Source organism: Trachurus trachurus, assembly GCF_905171665.1.
Source record: "Trachurus trachurus genome assembly, chromosome: 24".
Taxonomy (NCBI): Eukaryota; Metazoa; Chordata; class Actinopteri; order Carangiformes; family Carangidae; genus Trachurus; species Trachurus trachurus.
In genome coordinates this window covers 27802046-27820786 of record NC_139910.1, presented here as the reverse complement: position 1 = coordinate 27820786, position 18741 = coordinate 27802046, and the positions used below count along the sequence as shown (strand labels likewise).

The window sequence follows — 18741 nt, the reverse complement described above, 5'->3', positions numbered from 1 at the left end:
CGGCTTGAGAGCATTCCTGCTGCAGACAGCTAGCCTATCTGCTGTGTGTGTGACTATACACAATTTAGGAACATGTTTGTCAATGTTTATTTATTTGTTTTGGGGGTTTTTCTACACAGAAAACACTAAGTTAGGGGGCGCCAGTAGACATAAATTATTATTATTATCATAATTTTTTTTCCCCCCCTTGACTGGCGGCGCCCCTCCAGCAGTTGGCGCCCTAGGCGACCGCCTATATCGCCTATGCCAAGAGCCGGCCCTGTGTGTAAGTCAGTTATATTATATAAATGGTGATCATAATAATGATGAAAAAGAAAATTGGTGAAAAATAATAATAATAGTAATATTGGTCATAATAACAGTAACAAATGAATAAATAAATAAATAAAATAATAATAAAAACAAGAAAAATGTGACAGCTATAACTCAACAGCAGTTTTTACACATGACTTCTGACTCCCTGGAACGTCACCTGCCAAGACAGCAGATCAGCCACATGACTGCACTGGTGTCCAGTTTCACCAGCAGACCCAGAAATGGTTTCAAAGGTCTGGGTTTAAGTAGCGACGATGACAGGAAGGTCAAGTCTCAGATTATTACTGGAATTGCTGACAAACCTGTGAAACAAGTTGTTGAGTGATGTTTGTGTTTCTCTTTGTTATGTGTCATTGTCACTGTGAACAGCATCCGTGCAGCCATGGAGTCTGTTGCTGAGATTGACCAAACACAAAAATAAGAACAGATGAGGGGGTTGGGGGAGGGGGTGGGGGTCTTGCCTGAGGGCAGTTTACAGACACAAAGCAGACGAAGGGTTAAAAAATTTACCAGTCAGCCATCGACAACAGATTCCTCCTGTCCATCACTTCTCAAGTGAAGTGATTCAAGGAAGGTGAACTTAATGGTGCTGTCACTCTTCCTGTCACTGATCTGTCACAAACAGTAACTGAACCAACAAGTGTCTGATTACTGTTTTTCTCTCACCTGTAAAGAGATCACTGGGACACTTTATCATTGTAGTTTCAGTCCAGTTGCACTGTCCCATGGAAATGAGCTTTTACAAAATTCATGATTATTTTTTTTGTCAAAGCTGAACTGTCTTACTTATAGATAACTTAAAAACTGACCACATGCAGTAGCTGCATTAAAGGCCTTATGCACTACAACATTTTGCACAATAACTTATTAAGTAGTATTTGTATATATCTTTATTCTGTTCTTTTATATAGTATGTATTTATCATATACGGTATGCATATTTCCTTTTTGTATATAGTATATACATATCTTTTGCACTAGAATATTTTAATTCATTCTATTTTATTTTATTTTATTATTCTATTCTATTTTTGGTACTTGTATGTTTGCACCTGACACCGAGACAAGTTCCTCGTGCTGTAAACTGACCTTTACTCTTGGCAATAAAACAGTTCTGATTCTGATTCTGATTACATTTTTCACTTATCCACAGTTTTATCTAAAGTTTTTATATCTATACAAAGATGTATCTGTGGTCTTAAAAAACCTAAATCCATGTATATTATATGCCCTTAGATGCCCTTATCAGCAGTAGTACAGTAGCTGACCACTTGGCTGTGCTTTCAAAAACTGTGACAAATCACTGATGCAAAATACATTTGTTAAGGTGGGGGCCAGGTTTGGTTTGATGTAGCCACAGAAATAACTGAGTTAGGATTAAGGAATCTTTATGGTTTGGATTGAAATTACTACTGAATTTAATTTATGTGGACTTTCTTCATGTTTAGTTCAGTTCAATTTATTGTGAAGGAACAAACGTGTTCATTCAATCATAACCTTTATTTAAACTCAGAAATATATTGAGGAGGAGTAACCTCATTTACAATATAGCTGAGATGAAACACAAAACATATAAGGACAGAAGACAAAACATTTGAAACATACAAAGGCATAACAGAATACCGGAAGTTAAAGGTGACAAGGATAAATTGAAACATAAGTGTAGTTAAAAGCAGGAGCAGTTAGAGGTAAAATAAGATGTAGTTATGGTTTTAAATGGTCTTATTGATAAAAGTGAGGTACGTTTCAGATGATTTGGAGTGTTCCAGGTTGTAGGTGAACAGTAAGAGAAACTGGTCTTTCCAAGTAACACCCTTATAATAATTATAATAGTAATAATAATTATAAAAATAATAAAGATAATCTAAAATAATGAATAGAATTGGACATAAAACAAGCAGCCATTAGTCAGGGCAGTGTAAAGTGCATCCTCAGCCTCTGGGAAGAAGCTGCACTTTACTACTTTAGCCTTGTTGTTCTGGCTTTGAGACTGCACAACATTCTTTTTCTATGAAAGAGCAAAACGCACAAACACAGGAAGGTTGTTTTGTTTGTTTATATTTAATAAGGTCACACCCTCCTTCAGCCTGAAACTGCAGACAGACTGAGTACAGCAACAACATGGTTCCTCAGGCCTGGCAGAGCCCTGCAGTGTTTTTGGACAAACAAAGTGCAGAGAACACATGAAGGGTTGGGTACCCAAAACCAGTCCTGCGTTGGCACTTACATCAAAGTTTTTTTCACCCTCAGCACAATAGCTGCTAGCTGGAATAAACTAAGAATACTTTTGCCAAAAAATGTCTGATCACTCCATCACTCAGTCAGTCAGCCATGGACATTATGCCATCGGTCATGACAGCACATCATATCTTCATAGCTAAATTGATTGAGTAACAGCCTGTGCAGCTATAAATATGAAACACTATTAAAACCTGCAGCTCCACATGTGGCATCCGCAGCACATACCAAGGAAGAGTCGGCCAGTATGTGCTTATTATCCAGTTAGCTGGAAGATAATCACAGTAGCTGCTGGCTACGACACACCTACAGTAGGCCTGTCACAATAAGTATACAGTATACAAGTATAATAAGTAAATATATACATACTGTGTATAGGGATGATATGATAGTATAGGATCTGAAAATATGGATCTATAGTATAATATAAAGAGTATGAGAATATGAGAATATGCACCGGCTTATTGTACTAAAAGGTGCTGATATGAAATCGAGGAGTGAGGAAGCTAAAACCCTCACCATGGTTATTGGTTTTTCTTGTGTTTTGTTTTTTCATTGTGTTGTTTTGTTTTTGTTTATGTACTGATGTTTTAGTTGTTGGGGTTTTTGCTGTTATTGTATTCTGAATATATGTCATTCTGTCGGACCCCAGGAAGAATAGCTGTGGTTTTGCTGCAGCTAATGGGGATCTTAATAAACTAATAACTAAACTAATAATGAATAACAATTATTACATAATTGCACAATTAGTTTAACTAATCACAATTATTTAGCATAATTGTTAAAATCATTTATATTGATCTGTATAAAATATCATCAAATATCAATCCTATTTCATCACTATTTCCTCGTTGATTTCCACCATAAATGTGGTTTGACTTGTCCTCTTTTAACGACATCATCATGTTGCGCCCCCGTCTTCTGCTATGGTTTAATGGCATATGAAACTGTTTATCTGGAGGCATTTCATTTCTAACAGCATTGATGAGCATCTATTGACATTAGCGTCATGGATTTAGTTGCTGTAGCCTAAAGGCAAACAGAGAGGCAGTTTTTATTTGTATGTTCCAATGTTTAATGCCAGTAAATAGCTCTTCTTCAGGTGTATGTGTATTATTAAACTATGTTTAGGTTTATACTGTAATTGTGGCATAAAATCACCAGAAAAAGACAATTGAATCATTAATCACAATTACTTGTATATGGCAATTAATCATCAACTAAATGTCACGATTGTGACAGCCCTAGACACACCTTTTATTAGTGTTAGAAATTGTTGAAAATCTTGATATGATTGCATCAACACAGCTACATAAGTTTATGCAGTTGGTTCATGAAACATATTACTTTCCTTCACACTTACGTAATACAGGCATGCCAGATTTTTCCCACACCCAGTGGTGGGAAATTTAAAGTTTTTGATACATTTAGCACTGACCTGCTTTTTCAATGTTGAAGGTTGGGTTTGTTTCTTTAAGCAGCATTATTGTTTTGTAGATTTTTTGATTTACTTGGTAAATCTAAATAAATCTAAGATGCCATGAATTGTATTAACTTAAATTAATGGTGCATTTATGTTAATTTACATATTAAACACATATATGCAGAACAGAAGATGAATACCCTGGTTTCCCTGGTGCTTTGTGTTACCCTCTTACCATATTGTCTTCAAATTGTTGTTTCTGCAACTTTTGCAAATTTCTTATAAATTGTTAAGGAAAAGGGAAATACATTTTACTCTATAAAATGTAAATCGATTGATGAGCCAGATATTTATCTTAGTTTCATGCATAAATGTTGAAATGGGGGGGGGGGAGCTGATAAAATCTGACAAGGAAACCAGGGGAATGATTAAACCAGTTGAGCCACCGCCAGTGCAGTCCCGTACTATGTTTCAGGAAGTTTTGTGAGCAGCACACTTCTCATAGTTCAGCATACAGGTTTGGCAGCCTCTACACGCCGCGAAACTCTGCAATGAAGCGTTTTCTGAACACATAAAGGAACAGTTACAGCAGAAGTGGAGAGATAACGTTAGCAATGGTAAGAAATTTGGCTGATTTACACTTTTCTTTTTTTTCTTGGAATAAGTTTTATCAGGTGTTTCTCAGGGATAGACTCACTGAGGGAGTTTGTTGTGTAGACATTGACCTATTTTCTGAACAAAAATCATTTTCTGTGTCTTTCCTCAGCAACCAACAGCTTTGTGAATGTATGAGCGTGTGGAACAGAGATAACAGAAAGAAACACCTGTTTGCTTTGATTCATGAGCATGGTTGTTGACTTAAAGCTCTGCCTGCTGGTTTCCTGTGAATTGCCAGGTCAGTGTGGCTATCAATGCTCTTGTGTACTGAGAGAGGCAACACTGATGGTAGACAATTATTGCTTGATGAAAACTCAGATTTATTTTTCTACTAGAATCTTTTTTTTTTTCTGCTGAAAGTTATAAAATACTGTGAAAACTCTCTGGTAATATTCTGGTCAAACCTCAGTATCAGTTAATGAATCAATCAATGTGATTGACGTAGGGGCACATGGATGCTTCATTTGTGTGTGTGTGTGAGAGAGAGCGACAGACAGACAGTGTGTCTCCTGGAGGGGCGGGATACAGCGGGAACTTCCACCGAGTGTTTTGAGTAGTTAGGATCTTTGTGTTTGTGGATAAATCTTAGCAGTGTGATATCACCACAACCATAGCGATGCTCTCACGAAACTTAATAGGTGTGCAACTGCAATAAAGATCAAAGCGATGGCTTAGTTGGGTGCGGTCGGACCCATGAGTGCTCAGTATTGATGTTATGTTGGGATGGAGCGTCGTCATGTCGATGTGTGCTGATGAGACCCCATCACAAGATAGTGTCAGGTTATAAATCCTGTTGGCATTTGCACAGTATTTACACTTCTACCTTCAATTCTTTACTGATTCTCTTTGTGTGTAAAAAAAAAAAAAAAAAAAGAGGTGTAGAGACAGAATCATCAACATTACAGTATAAACTGTCAAAAACATTTACTACTACTTAGAATGATAGTTTAAAGGTGAACTATGCTAGATTTGTTTACCTTAATTAAATTGTGTAATTATGATGGTTAAATGTAGTGTCTCTTGGCCAAAAAACAACCTTGTAAGATCAGCGCCTCCGACCTGGCCCCGTAATCCTTAATCTGTTGTTTATGGCAGATAAGAAGACACAAACACTGCAAAAACTCAATATCTTATCAAGAATATTTGTCTTATTTCTAGTCAAAACAAATCTCATTATACTTAAAATTAGACTCATCACATTAAAAAGTAGCTTGTTTTTAGACACTTTTTACTTCTTTCAAGCATTTGTCACTTGGAATAAGAGGGTTAGTGGAACAAGTTTTTCTTTCTTATTACAAGCACAAAAAACTTGCTTTCACTGGCAGATTTTTCTTCTTATTTCAATTGAAAATTAGTGTAAAACAAATGAAAATTATCTAAAAACAAGTTCATTTTTAGGTGATGATTCTTATTTTAAGTGAAAAGAGTTTAGTTTTGACAAAAAATATGACAAATATTCTTGGAAAGATTTTGAGTTTTTGCAGTGAATATTAGGGGATCATCTAGTGACTTTGTTGATACAATAGTTAATAAACACTAGTTTATGTTTTAGTCTTCTGTTGGTTCACTACTGTTAGTAACCTCCTGCTTTTCTCCTCTCACTTCTTGGTGTATTTGGTCTGTTTCACAGACCCTGTAGAGAACTTGCTGTGTAATGCAGTTTTGTGTCAGACGGTGTGTAAAGTGTATGTCTATGTGAAGCTCCTGATGATGATTTGTTTAATCAGTTATCCTGATTAATCATTGCAAACCATCTGAAATACAGCTGAGAAAATAAGTACTGAATGTGTCAGCAGTCTTGGGTGATGAGTGTGAGGCCACGGCGGTTGAGTGTGTTACTCGTGCGTTTTACCTGCTTATTCCAGGTCTCTCTAAAGCTCTCTGTGAGTGGTCCTCGACTCTTGGACAACTCTTCTGAGTATTCTTTTGATTCCTCTGTCAGAAATCTTGCCAGGAGCGCCTGGTCGTGGGCAGTTTGTAGTGAAATGATTTTCTTTTCACTTAGAAACACATCTGTAACCAAAGCCAACAGTATTTTATTTCTATTTATTTGTTTATTTGTAACGGGACTCTGCGTATTCATGAGCATACAACATGTAAATACACCAGATTTAGCTCTAAGGCTAATTTCCATCTGCAGTCCCGCAGGTCACACAAAAACAACATTAGACAAGGACAAGAACAAGAACAAAGCACAACATGGTATGAACACCATATCACAATATATAAAATATACTGTATGTTTTGCAGCATAAGGTTATGGAGGTCTTAAGAGAGCTCTTTGTTTTTACCCATCATGAGATGCTTCTTGTGTGACACCTTGGTAATGAGAAACCTTTTTATAGTCAATTAGGACCAAACCGGCTCATATTAGCACTGATAGGGTACAGGATTATTTTCTAGATAGGCTACTGACAGATTTCAGCTGGTTTATTTTCCTTCCAGTTCTTTTTGCATACTTCATACTTATTCACTGTGTCATTTCACTTTATTACACATTACTTAAAGGTGTTAGCTACAAGTTTAATTCCTCCCGGCCAGTAAGTGTTGCACTCACACTCGCCTGCTCTCGCTCCAACCTTCAGTTGTACTGGTTGCCAGGTTGCTGTATACCAGCAGCTCTGGTGTTGACAGTGAACTGAAAACACATCTGAATCATTTCACACTAACTCAGCAGCAGGCAAACCCGACAAACCTGCAGCATCAAGCCCAGAAACGCACCAGAAACGTTACAGTACCGGCTGACCATTAGTTAGCATTAGCATTAGCACGATGCCATTTTCTCCACAGAGCTATCAGGATCTGGCTCCTGAGCTCCGCCTCACATGACATCAACATATTAATGCTGCGCAGAGATCATTAATGCCGACGTTGCCAACGTAACCAGGTGTAAATATTTATATATTTTGGACCCGCAGAAATTTATAAATCTATTATTTATATAGGCTACTGTAGCCTACTATAAAAAACAAATCTGTAAAATGTATCCTTTTATTCTGCACCCCTCTAGATGTTCTATGGATGTATTATTTTTGAAAAGTTAATTGTTCTGATGAAAAAGTTATAGCTATAACCTCTCATGGACATATACAGTACTGTATATTTCAGTTTCTTTGGATGTCTGGATCACTTGGGTTGTAACTGGCATCATGCCAATAGCCCCATCAGAGATAACACTATGACCACCTGCCTAATATTGTGTTGGTCCCTTTTTCTGCCAAATACGCAACAAACTGTGATGCACTATGTATTCTGACAGCTTTCTGTCAGAACCAGCATGAACTTCTTCAGCAATTTGAGCAACAGTAGCTCGTCTGTTGGATCAGACCACGTGGGCCAGCCTTTGCTCCCCACGTATATCAATATTCCTTCCTTGGACCACTTTTGATAGATACTGACCACTGCAGACCGGGAACACCACACAAGAGTTGTTGAGATGCTCTGACTCAGTCATCTAACCATCACAGTTGGGCCTTGTCAGACTAAATCAAATCCTTCCACTTGCCAACTTTTCCTGCTTCTAATACATCAACTTTGAGGACTAAATGTAAAAAAAAAAGTATTGATGCGTTCAATACTAAATACTAAATACTAAAAATACCAAACATTGTTCCATATTAATATGGAACAATGTTTGGTATTTTCAGTATTTGCAAACCATGGATAAGTGAACAATATACAGCCAGAAAAACAGTATTTGACTTCAATCAATCAAATACTATTTTTCTGGCTGTAGCCTATATTGTTCGCTTATCCATGGTTTGCAAATACTGAAAATACCAAACATTGTTCCATATTAATAACTTAACCTTATTTTTTAAAACATTCACTATGGTATTCACCAACATTACAAACTAAAATACATCAATAAATGAAAATTAAATACTTGGCATAAAAGTAAAAATTCATACCGGCACATACATACCTAAGCAAGGTCTGATGGTTTTAATTAAAATTGTCTATCACTCCTTGTTTTGTTTTTCAGGGTTTCCTTAATTTGTCTATTTTTGTTATCATGGCAAACATTTGATAATTTATTTCCTTTCCTATATTTTTTTCCATCTAATGATGACATGATTATACTGGGTGTGTCCAGGGTTGGGCAGAGGCTGGTTGACGGTACATCAGTGTCCATGAGTGGACTGTTGTTGCGTCCAAACTTCACTCCTGATCTACTGCACTATATTTACAGTCTATTTATTATGTGACTATCCAAATTGCTCATTCACATTATGTGGACACCCCAAGCACTGCTAAATTCAATAATGCCCAATAACATGTGCATGTGTTTGCTACTAACGATCCCACAATGCATTGTCCACTGTTTACAGTTGTAAAAATGTCCCTGATGAGGTACTGATCATTTGTAAGTATCTGATTTATAAATTGGCTACTCACTATAGAGTCACATATTGACTGTTAGAAGGTGATGATGAGGTAAGGACAGAATGACTTTAGTCAAAGAATCTCACATTAAAACACTGGTGGGAGCCAAACAGACCTTGAACCAGCCCTTTATGTTGACTAACTGGAGCCAGCTACTGTATCTAGAGCAGCCTCTGCTATTACACAATGCTGCAGTAGCACAGCACATCAGGTTACAGTGTGTGGATAATTAAAGTAGAGAACAAATTCATTTAAGATGACAAGGTAATTGTAAAAATGTTATGTAATTGTCGCTGGTTAATTGCGGCAGCTCGCAGGTTTATTTGACATGGTGAGAAAGGAGACATTACATCACACATCTGCACATCAAAAACACAAAAAAGTTGTCATTTGTAAAAATTTAGGGTCTGGGTTTCTGGCCCACAACACAGCAGAAGGATAACATTAAAAACCAAAAAAGCATGCTAGTATCACAATAATTCCTTTGTTAATCGCTGTACCTGTGAACAGAGCCACGCTGTCTGGGGGTAATAACATTTAATGATACGTGACTGCCTTTCATGTCTGCACACTGACATTACACAGTCAATGTCAGTATTGTCCGCCAGGTTAAGGACATAAATTGTGGGTCATATTTTAATGCTTTTCTCACCTTCAGTTTTACACAGGTCTCCATTCTGGTGAATCTGAACAGATGAGCCACAGCTCTTGAATCTGTTGACTCAACGCCAGTGCTATGTGGAAGAGCTTCTGTTCAATGCAGCTAACCTTGCCTTACCCTGAAGAGGACATCCATTAAAGGTGAGTGCAAGTAAAAACAATGCGAGACATGCGCATTGTAGAAAAATACTTATGATGTCTGTGTCGTGAATAATGGACCAAAATAGGCCAGGCATTTGCGTGTTCAGGATTTACCAGTATGACAACAGCAAAAGAACTGAAGAAAAGTTTCTATTGTATCCAGTTGCAGCCAGTTCATCTGTGTTTTTATTAACTGGATACATTTAGAGGAGTAATCCTCCGGAAAGCATCATAAATGTCACAAAAATCATTAGCAGCTAATCCTGTATTCATTGCACATTATACAACAGACTGGCATCTAGCTATGTTATCTGTCTTTGTTTTACCCGGTCATTTGAATCATTCCATGAAGTACATGATCGTGCTATGCCACAGCCTCTTAATTTGAATTTGCTATCAATGTGATTTACAAACTATTCATAGCAGCTGCCAAACCAAATCTACCATTTAAATCACAGAACCAGTATTGCCAGTTAACCGAGCAAAACCTCATGCGGTTCAGTCAGGGCTCGACCCTGGACGAGTTCCAAAACCACACTTTAATGACAGAGCTGGCAGTGATGAAATTAAGTAATCATTACAAAGTGAAACTCTCAAAATATTAATAATTGGCCTGACTTATCTTTGTTCAACAGTTAATAGATATTAAAGGTGTGACCAGTGTGAGAAGGTCACACATTTCCGTTTATGAAAAAATATTTTATAAAACAGAGAGTCATCATTCTTGTTTTTTCTTTTCTCCCTGTCCCTCTCTACCTCTCTGTCTTAAAGGGAATGGCCATTTCTAAGAATGGCTTCACCATATTTGCCCTTCTAGTGACACTTCTTATTTTGAAAACAGAGATCCTCAGTGAGTTTTCATGTCTGGTTGCACCGGTAGGTCTGCTGTATTTACACTTCTCCACAGAACAATATGGGGCTTTTGCTTCGATAAATAACACTGAGAAGTAAAAGAAACCTGATGTGCTTTTTTTTCTTTGTTTGTTTGTTTGTTTGTTTGGCTTCAGGAACATGAAACAGAAGAGGACTTCCTACCTCAGATCAGACACAGAAGAAGTGGTTAGTGTAATACTCATGTCTGACTGAATATGCAACAGTCTGTTATATATGAAGGCATCAGAAGATTAGTGTGTCTGGGAAATGCACCATCAGCTATCCCACATAGTTGTTGCCACAGTGACGTTCCTTTGCAACCAGGATGTCGCTACATGAAGAAACATACCATACAAACAAACCATATTTAACTTGAACTTAAAAAAAAAAGACAGATTTTTTTGTCATCCTTTAAACAGAGCCAGGGTTTAAAGGACCCAATTCGCCATATTGGGTTTTATACAGTTGATATGGAGCTTATTGTGTTTCCAACTTATTACAAAAAACAACAACAAAGAGGTTAAAGCGACTACTTGGCTGGACTGTGTGTGGGTGTGAACCATGAACAGTCACCCAGCTGCCCTAGTTTCCCAGCTACTCAGGAAGAGCAGGGATTTAACATTTTACCTCCAACACACTAAACCTCTGCTCCAAATAAACTGCACTGATTCCATCCATCATCACTGAGGCAGAGGATTTAGTAAACATAAGACATACTGAGCCAGAGAGAACCCAAGTGAAAGGGAGACAGAAGCAACTGCAAACTGCTAAACAACAAGCTAAACAAGCTAGCATAGAAACAACAGAAATGTCAGTATTCAGAAATGAGACAATACGAGAACTGTTAAGAAATTGGGCTTCGGCCCACTGAGACATTGGACGACTTGAAACTTATTTTCAAAATGTGTGATCCTGCAGTGTCAGAGGCTCCAGTGGAGTATGAGGTGGAGGTGGAGCTGAATGTGACAGATGTAAGTACAGTGGATTATCTCAGGAATCTGGTGAACAATGACAACTTTTCCCTGACTCTGAATTCCACTGTGAACATCACGGACATTAACGTCACCACAGGTAAGCAGGTGGATTTTCATGAAATTATTTCCTGTCTTCTGTTCAGTCATGTTTGTTGTGTAATTTCTCACCTACTGTATTAACTCTGGATACCTAGAGCACCATAAAACTGTTCAAGCTTGTCTCAGACACTGACTTCCCTCACCGTTAATAAGTGTGCCATGACTTTAACTTTTAAAAAGAAACAAGCTAATAAACAACCAAGACTGATTTTGAATAATAGCTGAAAACGCTGTCGAACTCCTCCAGTGGGTCACCAGTTACATGTGAAGAAAAAACTAAAAATCATTTCATTCATTTTTTGTAGTTCTCTCTTTTTTTTTTTTTGTAGTAATTATAGTAATAATGGAAACTTTTGTAGTTTAGTTTTAGTTATTTAAATGAAACCATCTGAACCACAAATACTCATGCAAAATGGGTTGAAACCACTAGTTTAATCTCCAATAATGTGTTGATTTACTGTATAATACTGTATTTTTTGCTCAACAATGCACATCTGTTAAAATAACGCAGTCAGGGGAAAAACACAATATTCCACTTTGAAATGTAGTGAAGTAAAATAATAATGTGAGTAAAGTATGAAATACTGTTACAAATTACCAATTCAGTCTGTGCACTGGTTCTGTTGTTATTCCACACAACATTTAATGAAGCTGGTTGACCACATCTGTTAGAGCTGGATTTGAACAGACAAGAACATGACAGTGCAGTCTGAAGCATCTTAGACATTTGGTCCAGCGCATTGGAGCTGATGAATAATACTATTCTTGTGAGGTGAAGTTGCCCTCAACCCTTAATCTGATTGTTGACCTAAAGATTGGCTAAACGTGGGGAAAGCTGTGGTCTGGAGAGAGAGAAGATAAGAATAGTACCTACAGTACAAGTCATTCAAAGGTTAGGACGTTAACCTAAGTGACCATTTCTTTTGAAAGTAAAACATAATCCTGCAGCAGCTGCAGCACAGGAGATCTTACCCTGCCCATTGAGAAAAAATACCTGTTAATAATGATGTTAATGATTCGTTTCATATGGATACAACTGATTGCAGAACTGTCAGAGTTTTGTCGCTTTGTTGATCTCACTAAACAACTTTTTGTTGTTTTCTCTTATGTGTTTTAGTGTGTCAGCTAAACGACAGCCACGTCCAGTGCATATGTCAGGATGAGTATGTCTGGTCACACATGAATTGCTTGACATACGGAGCCTGTGATGAGATCATCAATGAGACGTGCACATGCATCAACGGTATTCCAACCGATGGGGAATACTGCCAGCCAAAGACAGGTGAGTCTTAAACACTGCATCGCTACATCTCTACATCACTTTTATTGTTAGAATCAGCATCACAGTCAACATCGCACAGATTGACGTAATATTTATTGGTAAAAACATAGTTAATTCTAGTTAATGTTGAAACACTATTTGAATGAAGGGAGAGCTCAGAGCAGGGATAATTGTGAAAAGTTATGGTTGCAACAAGGACTACAAGACATACTAGAGAGTAACAAGTAATATTATAATATGAATAAAACAATAGATATTTTTTAGAATACTATTCTTGTTCAGTCAAAACGCATGCTGTTCTCTGACCAGCAGAGGTCTCCACTGAGCAATGATTTGAAGACTTTTTTTGGTGAATACTCAAGTTGTTGATATTTCAAAGTGAAATGACATAACCTAAGAAATTAAGAATAAGGTTTTCCAGTAGGGGAGAGTGGGGTAATGTGAGACACCGGGTAATGTGAGACACCCCCTGTATCTAGGCAACGGAACACATTTTTGGTCATGTGACCATTATGTTTTCAAGCCCCTCCCATTTCCCCATGGTCATGAAGGAGAGGACCTCATGATGCTGTGGAAAGCATGTTTTTTTCAGAAAAATATAATTTTTGCATGTAAAAGTAAATTTTCTTGCTGTCAACTTAATCAACTGTTGTGCCAAAGCAAATTGATTCAGGTAGAAAAACTTATATGATACATGATGATGAACTACCAACACATAAAACCATGTGATGATGCTGGCTGAAAATTAGCCTGAATTTCTAAGAGAGGTCGTTTTTTCTAAAATGGGGGTGTTGGGGTAAAGTGAGACAAATGCTGCGGGGTAAAGTGAGACCATGGATGTATTATAATAAATCCATGAGTGAGACTGTTAGCACCACACACAAAGATTTACACTAGAATCTCGTCCCTCAAGCCAGAAATCTCGCGTGATCAAACATGATTTGTAGCCACACTGCTTTGTTATGCTATGTGCTCTTCAGTCAGCTCGCTTAATATTGGTTACATTCAATTTTAGTCACATTCCACTTTGTCGGCTCTCCCCACATAAAAGAGGACTTTTAATCAAAATGGTCACCATTGTCGGGGCCTACAATCTGACCCCCAGACTATCTAACTGGTTCTATCTGTCATTTAAATGTTAATTAAAACATTTTGTGTTGTATTTGATTTTGTTCTTGAGTTACTTTGTGTTTAGAAAAAAAAGTGCTTAATTTACCAATCCCCATGATTCTGTTACTAGTCTGACATTAGTTCTGGAAAGTGTGGTTGTCAAGCTGTCAGGATTCTAACTGTTACAACATGTGTTATTATGGTAGTTTCAGAGTGGAAAAAGTAAGTGGATCAGTTTACCCCATTGATTTCTCTAGTCTGTCTCAGTTTACCCCGAGCTGGGGTAAAGTGAGACACGAGACCACTTTTTTTTTTAAACAATCATATTTTCACTGCCCTTCGTTCTAAATACATTCTGATAATTTCCATTGCTAGGAAACATTCTGAATTAATGGGAAATGTGTAAATTTTACTAATAAATCATTTTAGTTCGCTTGGAGGGGAGCAAATGTAAAAAGTGTCTCACTTTACCCCACTCTCCCCTACTTCCTTACTCTGACAACACATCTGGACACTGCAACACCCTAAACTACACCAACCACATTACTGTAGTCCTTACACTACTATACTACTGTTGTCCTTGTGACCCTAATGACAACACCAACACCACTAATCTGGACTTTTATAATTTTGCTTATTAACTTACACTAACATTGTTTTTGCTTTGTTTTACATCATCTTTACTTTCTGTCTCTTCAGCTCCTCTGGTTGAATATGAATACCTGATTTCCATTGAGTTAAACGTCTCAGATGTTTCTGTAATCAATCAACTGAGGACATTTCTGAGCAACATCAGTTACCCCGTCAACATCAGCAGCAACGTGCAAATCTTTGAGATCAACATTACCACAGGTAGGATGTTTTCATTGTTTTCACAAAATCATTTTTAAGTTGTATCATTATGTTTGTAGCAAACATCCAAATCCATAATTTTCTGTCATTGTACCCCTATTTTGGTCTCCATCACTTTCTGATGAAGTCAGTTCATTCAGCTACTTAAAGATTGACTTTGTTTATTAGATAGATGTTCAATTTATTCATCTTTTTTGTTGTTGTTGTTGTTGTTGTTAACAGCAAACCTAACACTAGCATCAATTTTTGTTGGACGTACTTGAAATGACTCTCCCATCTTACTTTCATTTCCATGTCAGTTTGCTCTCCGAGCGGTGGTGGCTTCCAGTGCAGATGTGAGGATCAGTACCTTTGGTCATGTGACCAATGTTCTACGTATGGATTCTGTGACAACAGCACTTCTGACACATGTGACTGCATCAGTGCCTTCCCTCCTGATGGACAGTATTGTCAGCCTGTTGACCAGTACAGTAAGTGAATGCAAACATATTTTGTGACAGGACAACATTGTGGACTAGATGATAAAATCATTCTATGTAATCAGATTAATAAAACCTACAGTAATCAATGCTCCACCTGTCAACTACAAATACATTACTGATACAAAGATGTTTCACCTACCAACAGACTCCACAACCTGTTTCCCATCAACAACCGTGACACCAACAACAAGTAAGCCTGACAAGATATTTCATTAAAAGATTGTGTGTTAGTTGATTCATGTTCCTTTTAATGTCATTGATTGATTTTTAATTCATTAGAATTCACATTTAATCTTGAAATATTTGCAGTAAGTGATCTGAGCATGAATCAGTTATTTTCTATTGTCAGCATGATACAGATTCATCACCATTTTTACACATTGTATTTTGTTCACAGATTCAACACCTACCACAACAACTGTTATGAACACTACAACAGCTACAACACTAACTATTGTCACAAGTCAGTGTTTTCAGACAATGTCACATCACTTTTAATACTGTATGCAAGTATTATGAAATGATTCTTACATCATACCTCCTTATAATTACTTGTATACAACATGTGTGAGCACAAGTGCTTAAAATGACATGTTACTGTAACTAACATGTTATTCACAGTGTAGTTACTTGATTTATTGTTAAAGGTGTACAGAAAAGAAAATTTAATTTAAGCCCACTCTGGATCATAAAATGAATGTAATAACTCATCTATCAGACGTTGTAGGCCAAACTTTGTGCAAAGTTCTATTTTTGAGTAAATCCGGGATGAAAGTGTGTATTCTTTTTTTTCGCATTGGATAATGCAGGCGCACGGATTATACGTCAGCCTGCACACGATTCACCAGCCACTGATATTGGATCCGTAATCCGTCATTCAAACTGAGACAACACACACACACACAGAGCTCGGTCTCGCCCCAAGCTTTGAATATCCCGCCCACTCAATAACGACCAATCAAATTCGTTTTCCTTACTCGGGTAAACTCGTGTTGCAGCTCGTGACAACTCGGCGCGACAAACAGGACAAACGGCCATTTCTGTACACCTTTAACAATTATGTCACTTATTTAGAGGTGGCCTTGTGACAGGAAGGTTGTCCATTTGACTGCTAGACTGTGTAGGAACTCACTTGGTTGATAGACAAAAATTAGTTATACATGATCCAACATTGGTTTTACATCATCTTTACTTTCTGTCTCTTCAGCTCCTCTGGTTGAATATGAATACCTGATTTCCATTGAGTTAAACGTCTCAGATGTTTCTGTAATCAATCAACTGAGGACATTTCTGAGCAACATCAGTTACCCCGTCAACATCAGCAGCAACGTGCAAATCTTTGAGATCAACATTACCACAGGTAGGATGTTTTTAATGTGGTTTCACAGAAACATTTTGAATGACATCATTATATTTATAGCAAAACCACCAACAAATCAGAGTCCACCATTTTCTTTCTTTGGCCCTCATCTATCAAAGGCGAGTACACCCAAAAATGGGTGTGCGCCAAATGTGACACAAAGATCGGCCTTTAGCAATCTGAACATGAGCATAGCATATGCAAAATCTCACACCAGGCCTGACGTGGTGTACGCAAATCTGAATCAGTGTATTACATGCAGGGCATAGTATGGTTGTGTGTGTGTGGTCATTTTTAATATATCATGCTAATGCAACGATGCAGACTTCATGTTGGTGCTGTTCCTATTAGTGAAAAAAGAGTCTACAGCCACATATTCATGATTTAAAAGTATGAAACCTGTGTTAAGAACTTAAATCCACTTTTTCTGAGCAACTGGGGTTAATTAAAAACAATGTGTAGCCTGACAGATATACGGTGAGGACAGATGCTCATCAGTCAGCTGTTTAAACAGAATCTTTGGCGGTCAATGACAGACCCATTATTGTTAGAGCAGTACATATCACTGAGAGAAAGTTTCTCCAGAGACCAGATCTCCTGCAGGAGAGTGATGAACGGCTGCTTTCTCTGCTCCACACTGGAGCTCTGATTGAGGAGGGAGACAAGTCGCTCCGGTCACTACCTGTGGCGGTGCAGGTAATCTTCATGGTGGAGTTCTGGGCCAGTGGGAGATCAGGGGTCTGGCCGGTGTCTCACAACCCTCCATCAGCCATCATGTGCCTTCAGCCCAATTCACCAGTGATTATGCATTCACCAATTGCAAAAAACTATCACTCTATTAATGTACAGATAAGTGCAATGCTGCCCTCTCCCTGCTGAATGAGGTAATGTCAGTAAAGTCCCTCTTCTGGCCGCCTTCCATGTATCCATGTCAGAAGTGACAACTGGAGTATGTTGATTTTTACACCAGGGTCTACACCAGACCCTACACAGGTTTGATAAATGAGAGATATTGTACCTTTTATTCTGGTCTTTACCACTGTTCAAGAAAATCATCCCTCAATTCAAGCAAAGAAAAGGCCTAGGACTAATTCACCTGAATATAAGAAGCCTTCTACATCGTGATAAACTAGAACATGTTAAAATTCTCCTGTCACAGTCTGATCCTGAGATTTTAGTTGTGTCTGAATCTTGGCTGAAAGAATCTGTCAGTGACTCCTCAGTAGCTCTGGATCACTTCAATATCTTCAGATGTGACAGGGTTGGCAAGGGAGGTGGTGTGGCAATATATGTCAAATCAAACCTTGAGGTTTCAGTCCTAAAATCTGTCTCCATCCCAAAATGTTTTGAGCTTCTCATTCTGAAGGTTGCTTTGGGGAAGAATAGTCATTTTTGTGTTGTTGGTATATATAGACCTCCTTCAGCTGACTCAAGCTCTATTGATTGTCTAGCCGAAATACTTTCCTTATACTTGGACTTTGAAATGATTGTGATGGGTGACTTTAATCTTGATTGGTTGGGTGGTGCCTCAAATTACTTAAAAGAAGTTAGTGGGAATCTTGGCTTATGTCAGCTTGTTACTGAGCCCACCAGACCAAATACTAACAATTATTCACGGTCTACCCTTATTGATTTGATTTTCTCGAACAATAGTAATAGAATCTCTGCTTGTGGTGTATTTGACCAAGGTATAAGTGATCATTGCCCCACAGCATGTGTCAGGAGCATACAGCTGCCAAAAACAAAATCACACACTGTTAAAAGGAGGAATTTCAATAACTTTGACAGCCAAGCTTTCCTCAATGACCTTGCTTCGTGTAATATTGAATCAAAAATCCAAGCCACTGACCTCCAAACTGCTACAGACAGCTTTGTAATGACATTTAACTC

The 18741-nt window shown here is 37.8% G+C and overlaps 1 protein-coding gene across 1 annotated transcript in view; it reads left to right on the top strand.

Annotated features, from left to right (window-relative positions):
- Positions 1 to 11594: 11594 nt before the first annotated feature.
- The window catches only part of LOC311007572 (uncharacterized protein), a gene marked incomplete at both ends in the record, with an annotated part of 56609 nt that continues 49462 nt past the window's right edge, over positions 11595 to 18741 (top strand). The window contains 6 exons of the mRNA XM_084000809.1: positions 11595 to 11763; positions 12883 to 13047; positions 14857 to 15009; positions 15309 to 15479; positions 15637 to 15681; positions 16699 to 16851. Coding sequence (XP_083856935.1) covers positions 11595 to 11763; positions 12883 to 13047; positions 14857 to 15009; positions 15309 to 15479; positions 15637 to 15681; positions 16699 to 16851 — 856 coding nt within the window. The remainder of the gene's footprint in view (positions 11764 to 12882; positions 13048 to 14856; positions 15010 to 15308; positions 15480 to 15636; positions 15682 to 16698; positions 16852 to 18741) is intronic.